This window comes from Myotis myotis, unplaced genomic scaffold, assembly GCF_014108235.1.
Source record: "Myotis myotis isolate mMyoMyo1 unplaced genomic scaffold, mMyoMyo1.p scaffold_m19_p_9, whole genome shotgun sequence".
NCBI lineage: Eukaryota > Metazoa > Chordata > Mammalia > Chiroptera > Vespertilionidae > Myotis > Myotis myotis.
This window is the reverse complement of record NW_023416401.1, coordinates 7,390,404-7,400,468: the sequence shown is the minus strand read 5'-3', so window position 1 is coordinate 7,400,468 and position 10,065 is coordinate 7,390,404. Positions and strand designations below refer to the sequence as shown.

The following is a 10,065-nucleotide window of genomic DNA, read 5'->3' as shown; positions in this document are numbered from 1 at the left end:
TAAAAAAGTTTTTTAAAGGAATGCACTGAAAGCCCAGAGGAGAGGCAAGGTTGCATGAAGGCAGGGGCCGCAGGGATGGAGACGAGATGCAAACGCGAGAAGTGCGGTTGGTTATCAGTTCTAACAGGATGATGGGATGCTGGAGTGGCTGGATCCTTTCTGGGCTCTGCCTTGGCAACTGGACCAGATGATCTGCCTTTACATGGGTTAGGGAATGCAAGACGGTGACAGTTGTGAGGATGAGACAAGGAGTTTGATTTTGGTTGTGTCGTCCTGTGGGGATCCTGGGAACACCTGGACTTATGATCTGGTCCCCAGTTGGACACCATGCAATGGCTGTCACACCTGCTCTCCACCTGAGCAAAGTCTAGAAGAACGAAAACATTTTGTACATGTGCACATTGCGGTGTTGCTTTTACAAAAGCTGTTTATGAAAATGCGTATACCTTGGTTGAATTGCTTTGTAAAAAGAACGTACATTCACCAAGATCAAAGTACCCAAACTTGATCGCAATTAAGAACCATGGACTTGGGAGAGGCTAAGAAAAGCCTTTGGGCGTCATTCTAACTAGTCCGACCAGTTCGCAAAAGGAAATCAACATGAACATCATACTGACACCCCATGGGGAGTGTCGGCCAGGGCAGCCCCTCTGCCAAGTCTCCCCAGCGTTTGCATGTGTCCCTGCTCATCCACCAACAGGGCTGCTCCAAGACCTTGGTGCCGGCGGCCCAGGGATCAACGCTGAATGTAAATCAGGAATTCCAAGACAAGCTTCTTATGAAATTTGGCATAAGGTCCAGAGACAGCAGCCCAAGCCTAGCCAGTACGTGTTACTGACTTTTTCTCTTCCTTCCCTTCCTCGGGAACGGAAGGGTGCTACAGGTCATGGCAACAGCTGCACAAGTGACACTTAATGGAAGTGGTCACATCCTTGACCACATCATTTCTGGGTCTAATTTTAAAAGAACTCAGAGTTAAGGAGTACATAAACCCGTCCAAAGAAAGACATTATTTTTGCTCTATTTCTCCAAATGTGCTTAAGTTTGCTTATAATCACGGCCTCCTTTCCCTAGCATCAGACTAACTTGTTTTGATTTGTAAAATTCAATAACAAATGCCGATTTTAGTAATTAAATATATCAAGGAATTTAAGTGGAAATGAAGTTACACTTATGAGTCTGAGCAGGGGAAAAAAAACTGTTAGTACTCAGGAGGCCGGGTATTGACTAGTAGAGTATGGCAATCTGGCCCATGAAGCAACCCTGCCTAGAAGCAAAGCTGCCTCTCTCGGCCGAGGGTCTGACCTGCACCGTTCACTTAGTCAGCTGGTGGACACTGGAACATGCAAAACGATCTAGAAAAAACAACACACGCGGGCTTCCAGTAACACCGAAGGGCACTGTGTACGGATTCCTGTCCCAGGGAAGAAAGTTATTTTCACAGAACAAACAAAAGCACTCGTCAGAGGCAAGGGGGAAAAGGACACACGCTGGATGAAGTTTGAGAATCCTGGTGAACACACAGTCCTCACGATGCCTGTTGCAAATGTATTACCGCCTCCCTCCCAGCTCCGTTTCGCACCTAAGGCCCAGGGATCACAGCTGAATGGAAGCCTGGAAGGCCCAGGACGGGTGGGTGTGTTCTGTAACAGAAAGAATCCCAATCGGTCTGTGAATATAATCATTTATTTGTCTTTACAGTGATGATGGAAGAATGTACAGATGTCCTCTTTCAATAAAGTATAAAAATCTGCTTATATACAGTGAAGTCACAATAATCTTTCATTGGGAATTTATTTGGTACTCATTCATATTCAAACTGGGGCAGACAGATCGGTCTCGTAAGTGCTACATTTCCAGTAGATTGCACCTGGCATCCAAAGCTCAGCTTCATCCTGCTTGATATTACAAAAGACTAATTTTAAGTCCTAGGACTCAAAATAAACATCATTTTTTTTTGAATAATAGATATATACATCAAAAATACATCTAAAAATGCATTGGTTAGTGCTATTAAAAAGCTGTATGTGCTTGGGTACATTTGTTTTCTTACAGGCAAAACCCAGTGGAAACGTTTTGGTTCAATTCTAGGAATTTGCTCTTGGGGAACGTCAGCCAAAGTTACCTGTAAGGAAAACATAAAAACTTCAGTCAGTCAATGATTTCGCAGGTGCAGTCAGCAAAACTTAGGAGAGTAATTAGGGGCTAAATTTCACTGAGCACCACATTTTTAAAGCTTTGATTAGCATTTAGTTGTAATGTGTTATACATAAAAAGTGCTCAACACATTCCCTCATCTTTCAGGCTCAAAGAAATGTCACTTCCTCAGGGAGGCCTGTGACTCTCACATTGCGTTAGGCCCCCACCATCAGCCCTCACAGGACCTTTGTTTTTCCTCTGACAGCACATAACACAGCTGGTAATCGCATCGTTATGTGAGCGTTCATGTAAGATGGCTGCACTGTAGGCTCTGTGAGCATAGGAACTGTGCGGCTGCGTCCCTCACTGTGTCCCCAGGACCTGGCACTGAACAAGGGTGACGGCAGGACGAGGTGCACATCCCCAGACTGAAGGGTTCAAAGCCAATTTCAGGGCCACAACTCTGGGACTCACTCCGCTCGTTCCTTCCCTCCCGCCCCTCTCTTACTCCCCCTCCTCAGTGTTGGCTTCAAAGGACACAAATCAATAATCAGCTCTGAGTGGTGGAAAGTAAGCCAAGGCCTGCGGAATGAAGCAGGAGAGACGTTGGGGAAGCAAGCAGAGAAGCACGCTGAGACCTGACTGTAATCATTTAAAGAGAACATATACCCAATGGATCAAAGTCCATGAAGCTGCTATGTGAGATGAGGATAGGATCAAAATCTGTACTTTTAAAGGGAAGTTATTTATAATTTGAAATGTCCTCGTTCTCCCTGCATTGAATCTACGCTAAACAAAATCTAGAAAAAGGGCGGGATTTTGCCTACTTTGCAGCCATAATTTTAAAGGGGAGACAGTGACCCCAGAAAGTTATGTGTGGCGATGACAGCCACCTCCACCTCTTGTGGCCATGTCTCCCTCCCTGGCAGAGTCTCTAAGGGACCGTGCAGGCTTCTCCCTTCATTAAGGAAGAAGGCGAGGTCCCTGGCAAGCGCTGCAGGGCTGTGCCTGCCCCACACAATGAGAACGAAAGGCTGCGAGTACTGACGTGGTCCTTAACCCCAAGGAGGGGCCCACAAGAGCACAACCCAGGCCAAGGTGGAGCCTTTTCATTCCCGTGAGGCAGGCGACGGAAGGAAAGAGACCATCCCGAGGCCAAGCCTCCCTCTCTCAGGTGTGAGTCCACCTGCCCACATTCTTACGCTTCATCTCCACTGTCCATTTCAATGTCCATCTCCTCTGTGTCAGCAGCTCGGGACAAGATGTCGGCCATCAGGGCTTCCTCCAATTTCTTCCGCACTTGTTGTACTCGCTCTTCCTGTTTCCTTTCAAACAACAGAATCAGAAAGCATGTGTCAGTGGCAAGCAATGGGAATAGGGAGCTGCTACCATGAATGTTCCTGGGAAAACACTGCAGACGCTGCTTCTATAGTCACAAAACCACCCCGCCCGGCCCTCACCTCACAGAGAGCTCTGGGGGAGTGGATCTGTTTCAGTGGCCTTTCCTTCCACTTCCAGAATTTCAACTACGTGAAGATTTGGGGTTATTCCTATAAAGGGTAATTAGAAATATCTCGGAAGCAGGGATAGAATAGGAAGTAACATGGAAAACACAGAATAAAAAGACACTTGTTTGATGAAGCGCTGAGAAATTGAAAGGGAGGGGGGGCGGGGTAAGCTGCATTCAGCTTGGCACTGTGGCCTGTGGCCGTGAGGAGGCCAGGGCAGCTGTCCCCTGGGCGCCCAAGCCTGCTGGCAACAGGCCATCAGGAAGGAACCATGGCCACACGCTCTCTCCACCAAGGACAGAAATGAAAAGCTCCTTCAACAGCGACAAGCTGAGTGGGTCTACTAGAACATGCCTCAAGCCTCTGTGCCTTGGCGACTGCAGCCTCCAAAGTGAGTTAGTAACGCAAACCATAAAAATAGGAGGGGGAAGGTTCTGAGCCATGAGATGAAAAACAAAGCACCGGAAGAAGGCTATTGAATGCATTTTATCTCAAAAGAGCAGAAAAAAATGGAGAGTAGCTTCCTGACAGGCAAGAGCGGGATTCCTCAAACAGTTCGAGTAAGCAACGCGGTGTCACATGCAGGCCACGGGGGTGGCCAGGCTGATGAAACACAGGAGGAGGGAGAAAGCAGTACATTAAAGGGTTAGAAAAAACAAGGGGGAGGCAACGGCCAGGTGGGAGGTGAGCCCCGATTAGAAACCAGAAAGCTGGCGAGGACAGCTGCTGAGGGAGAGGAGAAGCCCAGTGCCAAGAGGTGCGACAAGGAGTACTGAGGCTCAAGGACAGGACAGGACAGGACAGGAAAAGGACAAGAACAGAAAAAGAAGGCTCCTCATCAGTAATGGAGGAAGACAAACGCAGACTGCCCACCCAGGAAGTTTCCGGAAGACGCCCTGAGACTCCCCGATGTTCATCCTTGGGCACTCAGCCAGTTGGAAAGTGACATTTACCTATTCCAGCCCACATGCCTCCGTATCTCATGAGACTCCCTCAAGGTGGTGAAGTTAACAGATACTGTGCAGCCACAAAAACCTTATGTCATCTCTCTTTAACTCTGAAAACAGCACAAAGCGTTAAATGGTACAGACCTCTACTTTCTAAATGAATTTTCAAAGAGAGGGAGGCTGTGGCTGAGTCAGTCGGAGCTGCACAGCCTGTCAGATTTTCATGTAGGGCAGCCGTCAAGAGGAACACAGTGTTTCTTTCTTATAGAGTCAGTCCTGCCTAGGGCTCAGTGACACGAGGTCTATGACAAATGACACAGGGACCTCACTGGCAGCCTCTCACTCCTAATAATAGAGGATGGAAATGTGCTCGGCCGCCCCAGAGTAATCCCATTAGGAAGACAAAGAAAATGGGGTGAATGGTGCTCTTGGCTGGAGTAGTGTATCTTAGACTCTCATATTTGCCTTGAGAATTACGCCCCACACTTACGAAAGCTGAAGTTAAAGCATTTGCCCACTGGGGTAGGGAGAATTCTAACCCAGTCCCCAAGCTGACCCCATCCCATCCTTGTATAATTCCCTCCCCTTAAGAACAAGCAGACCTTGTGAATATGATGGGATAAACCACCGATTATTTTACTCGTCAACTGACCTTGAATTAATCAAAAGAGATTATGGTAAAGAGTCAGACCTAGTAAGAAGAGCCCTGAAAGGTGCTGGCCCTTCCTGAAAGAAGGTGGTGGGAACACGGAGGGACCCAGGGACAAGGAGCTGCCATCAGCCTCTAACTGCTGAGAAGCCCCCACCACACCCCAAGTCTACAAGAGGACAGGAACTCAGTCCTACAACTACAAGGAAATGAATTCTGAAACAACCATGGGGGCTTGAAAGGGGACTCAAAGCTCCCGAAGGAAATGCAGTCCAGCAGACACTTAGATTTCAGCCTTGTGAGACCCGGGCAGCGAATCCAGCCGTGCCTGGCTCAGATTCCGGACGTGAGCTATAAACGGGCATTGTTTTAAGCTGCTAAGTTTATTATTTGTTACTTGGCATTAGAAAACAAATATACCTATGGATGAAAATATTATCAAGGATGCTGAAAAAGTATATTCTTAATGTTGAGATCTCTAATTGAAGATATAAACAGAATATTGGCTACACTATTGGAGAAAGGGCAACAATTACAGTTGCAGTAATTTATTTTGAATCTGTACTAATTCAACAAGAAACGTTTGTTTAATAATCTTTGTTATGACAATTAAATCAAATGGGTAATTTGTCAGACAAGTCTGCCTTAGAAGGCAATCATCCCGATCTGGCTCTGAGATCTTTCCTTCACTATCAAAAGATCTGGTGTTGAAGCCATCAGCATTCCCAGGGGATTGCTCAGGCTGCCTCAATCAACACCCATAACGACCTGCTGAAATCCTGCCGATTACTCATTCCAAGTCAGAAAACAACTTGTCTCCTGACTAATTTCCTTCCTTAAGGGTAAGAATAACCCAAAAAGCAAGTTGATGCCTCTCCTTGATTTTACATTTTGTTTTCCTTAAAAAACAACACATCATCAAGTCTATGTGAGCAAAGCATCTGAATGATGCAACTCTGAACCGCTCTACAGCTTTGTAAACCCAGAAAGGTGTAAACCCAATTATAGACCTGGCTAGACTCATTATTTAAAAAACACTCTCATGACAACTTTCACGGATTTAGAAAAAAAATACAAATGTAAAACGTATTTGTAAATTACACGATTCAAAAGTGCCATCTGCTGGTTTTGTCTAGAAATACTACCCAGTAAAGCTTCTCATTTACACTCAGAAGAGGGAAACAGGGAGGCACTCCCACTGCCCTATTTACCACACTCTCATATAAGTAATGGGACCAAAGCTCACAAGTCCCTCATCAGAATGTCTGTGAAGTCTTCATAGCTGGAATATTTTGCTTCTCCTGAACAACAGTTTGCTTATACTTCCTGGGCATTATCAACTGAAGCTGTATGCTTTTCTTTCCCTATGAACTGCTAGAAACCTAAGTCCCGGTCCAGCCTCAGAAAAAGTAAAAGACGTTAATAGATGCAGCTTGTACCCTCTGTTCTATTGGTTTACCCTGTGTGTCACCTTCCACATTTGTTTCTCATTAGACTTTTGAGCAGGGGTCCTCAAACTACGGCCCGCGGGCCACATGCAAATACAAATATTGTATTTGTCCCCATTTTGTTTTTTTACTTTGAAATAAGATATGTGCAGTGTGCATAGGAATTTGTTCATAGGTTTTTTTAAACTATAGTCCGGCCCTCCAACGGTCTGAGGGACAGTGAACTGGCCCCCTGTTTAAAAAGTTTGAGGACCCCTGCTTTTGAGTGAGTGAGTGTATGTGTGTGTGTCTCTGTCTCCCTCTCTCTTTGGAGCCACCTTAAATCTTTCCTTAAAACAAGCTGAAATAGAGATAATAAATCTCTAAATTGAAGTAAACATAATCAAGATAAGTAAATTAACTTTGAAAATATAACTGAGCATGGCTATCATCTGCTTTGAAGAGAGACTGCTTTGCAGACAAAACAATGCAGGAAGCAATCACAAAAGGCATAACCAAGTGAAAGGAAGAGCCAGACTACAAAAGACACTACAAAAAGGATGAGTAGAGGGCAACTGACCTGTCCTTTGGACATGACTGCAATGATACCCTTATCCACACACTTCTACTTTTTTCACATGTTTCAAATGTCCTACATCACCTCCCACTGGCTTCACAAAAGCTCTATAAATATACATACATAACTTTCTGATTGATTCATCGCTTACCAGATGTAAAAAACAAGGTTTTGAAGTTAAGTGAAACTGCCTTACCTAATGTCTTCGTCTGTGACAATGAAAGCTTTGCAGAGGGGTTGAGATGTGTTGAGCCAAACAGCGGGGTTCTTTTCCACAGCAGGGGAGACTTGCCCTGTGATTGGAGCAGAGCTTGTGTGCAAAGCACTGGCAACAGCAGATAAAAGGGTCTCGTCGTTACTACCTGGACCAACTCCTGCAATCAGAAAAATGGACTTATTAAGGGAAATTTCTAAATGCGTTTGACAAACCTATGTTACCTAAAACAACCACTATTTTTATATTCATTTGGGATCATATACTTTTTTGGGGGGGTAGGTCATATATTAAACTGATATAAGCCAAAGCAGCAAAGGATTAGATAATATCTACTTAATAGTTATTATACACCAATGAATTAACATTAAAGAAACAGTAACAAAATAGCCGAGCAATTCAATAAAACTTTAACATAATTTTAAAATATATTTTCCAAAAATTTTTCTCCACTTTTTAGAAGTTGGCTACATTTCCTCAAGCAAGGTCAATTATTTTAATGATCTAAGTTCCTTCTGAAGTCATTTTATACTCAAGTATCCCCCTTAATATTTTCCTAAATTATTCCTGGAATAGCTTTCTCTTATAGCTTTTAACATTAATTTCCAGCAATGTCTCGACACTTACCTTCCTTGTTTGAAGACTTCAAAGGAGAAGCCAATGCAAGCATGCTGTGCCTGCAGCTTTAACGGTTTTTTTCAAAATACCGAACAAAATATCCAAGTTCACAGATTCACCTAATAACTGCACACCTTGACTACTTTTGGGAGACTGGCCCCTAGGGCCACATTCAAATGCATTGCTTAGTCATAAACTTGTTAAAGCAACAATTCCCAAGAGCAGAGAGCAATGAGACAACATTCTAACCAACGGATGATGAGGATTTTTTTAAGCAATCCACATTACATGAAGATTTAGGAGCTGAAGTTCTCCTGCTTGGAAAAGGATGCTTCTCTGGAACTTGGAATCAACATGACACGGCAGGCACCTAGCAGCTGAGCCCTCCACCCCCACCCCACGTGCTGCTGCTGCAGGACTGAGGTGCAGCAGCAGTTTGTGGAGGGAGAGGCAGGGGGAGAGCTGCTGGCTCTTCCTTCCATAACAGAAAGAAAGACCAGGTGCTGGGGGGGGGGGGGGGGGGGCAGATGCTGCTCTGAGCAGGAAGCCTGGGAAAGCCTGCCACTCAGTGCATTTGGTTCCAGAAGCAGCACATGAGTTCATTTATATGAGAAACCTAACCAACATTTTTACACAGAAAAATAATCTTAGGTAATACGCTGCCCTAAAGCATCCTTGCAAAATACAAGCGTTTCATGTACATTTCCCCCTGGGTTTACGCAAGAGGGCCCTCACCCAGCAGGGCACACCACCCCTCCATCCTGCCTCCACAGCCTCCGCAGAGCCCAGCACACAGTGGGCACCGCTCAACTGAGCTGAGGTAATACCTTGAAGACCTTTAGGTAGCTCCATGGTTTTTATAATTTGTTCTGTTACATCCGATGCACTAAGTCCTTGTAGCCTCTTCTCCCAGAAAAGCTGTAAAGCAAAATATCACTATTAATGGACACATTCTCGGAACAAGAAAGTAGCGCATCGATGCTGTTGAATAATGAAAATGAAATCATTTCAATCGTTTCCTAATTTCCCCATATTTTTCTTTACAAAAAGCTACATGGTACTCCAAACAGAAATTACTTCAACACATCACAATTCTTTCAAATGATATTACTCAAAAAAAGTTGTTTTTATTACTTTATGTAACCTGTTACAGTACTATAGATTGTTACATTATACACTACAGATAGTTCTTTATAAGGTATCTTCCAAAGAACGTAACTTACATTTTTAAAGATTCACTTGGTATGAAAGTGTAATGTTATATTTCATCAGGGGAAAGAAAACAAATTACATTATGTAACACCGCTTTATTCAGTGTCATTAGGGAAAGAGCCCTTCACCTACGCGATTTTCCAAGGCACTCACGTTTAGCCTTTGGCATATTTTAAGGCGGGGGGGGGGGGGGGGGGGATGGGAGGGAGTGTGAAAGATCATTTGTTATGGAAACTTCTTCGGGCTTCAGTGAACACACTAGAGCAGTGATGGCGAACCTTTTGAGCTCGGCGTGTCAGCATTTTGAAAAACCCTAATTTAACTCTGGTGCCGTGTCACATATAGAAATTTTTTGATATTTGCAACCATAGTAAAACAAAGACTTATACTTTTGATATTTGTTTTATGTATTTAAATGCCATTTAACAAAGAAAAATCAACCAAAAAAATGAGTTCGCGTGTCCCCTCTGACACGCATGTCATCGGTTCGCCATCACTGCACTAGAGGCTCTTTACACCCAGTGGGGCTACTGAGTAGCCACTTGCTTATCCCAACTCTGAATGGATCAGGACAATTCTGCTGTTTGATTTCATATCCTTTGTATACTTCACTCTCTCTCCTATTAGCTACTGCTTCTCACTACTGTCTTTGATCCACTCAGCATGCATTTACTGAGCTTCTACTATGTGCAGTGCTTGCCCTGTGGATGCAACAGTAGATAACATAGTATCTTTGTCCTCAAGCCTTCCTCTTTCTCTAGTCTGTTTCATATA

General features: G+C 44.3%; 1 protein-coding gene across 3 annotated transcripts in view; it reads right to left on the bottom strand.

The window, feature by feature from the left end:
• Positions 1-1,667: 1,667 nt before the first annotated feature.
• Positions 1,668-10,065, bottom strand: part of MBD2 (methyl-CpG binding domain protein 2) — a 50,719-nt gene continuing 42,321 nt past the window's right edge. For 2 of the 3 annotated variants that reach the window (XM_036321821.1, XM_036321820.1), the window contains 4 exons: positions 8,907-8,997; positions 7,444-7,621; positions 3,342-3,464; positions 1,668-2,125 (listed from right to left, as the gene is read on the bottom strand). In XM_036321821.1, the coding sequence (XP_036177714.1) occupies positions 2,122-2,125; positions 3,342-3,464; positions 7,444-7,621; positions 8,907-8,997 (396 nt within the window). In that variant the 3' untranslated portion in view covers positions 1,668-2,121. Of the gene's footprint in view, positions 2,126-3,337; positions 3,465-7,443; positions 7,622-8,906; positions 8,998-10,065 lie in introns of those variants that run through there. The other variant, XM_036321822.1, reaches the window with a different exon arrangement.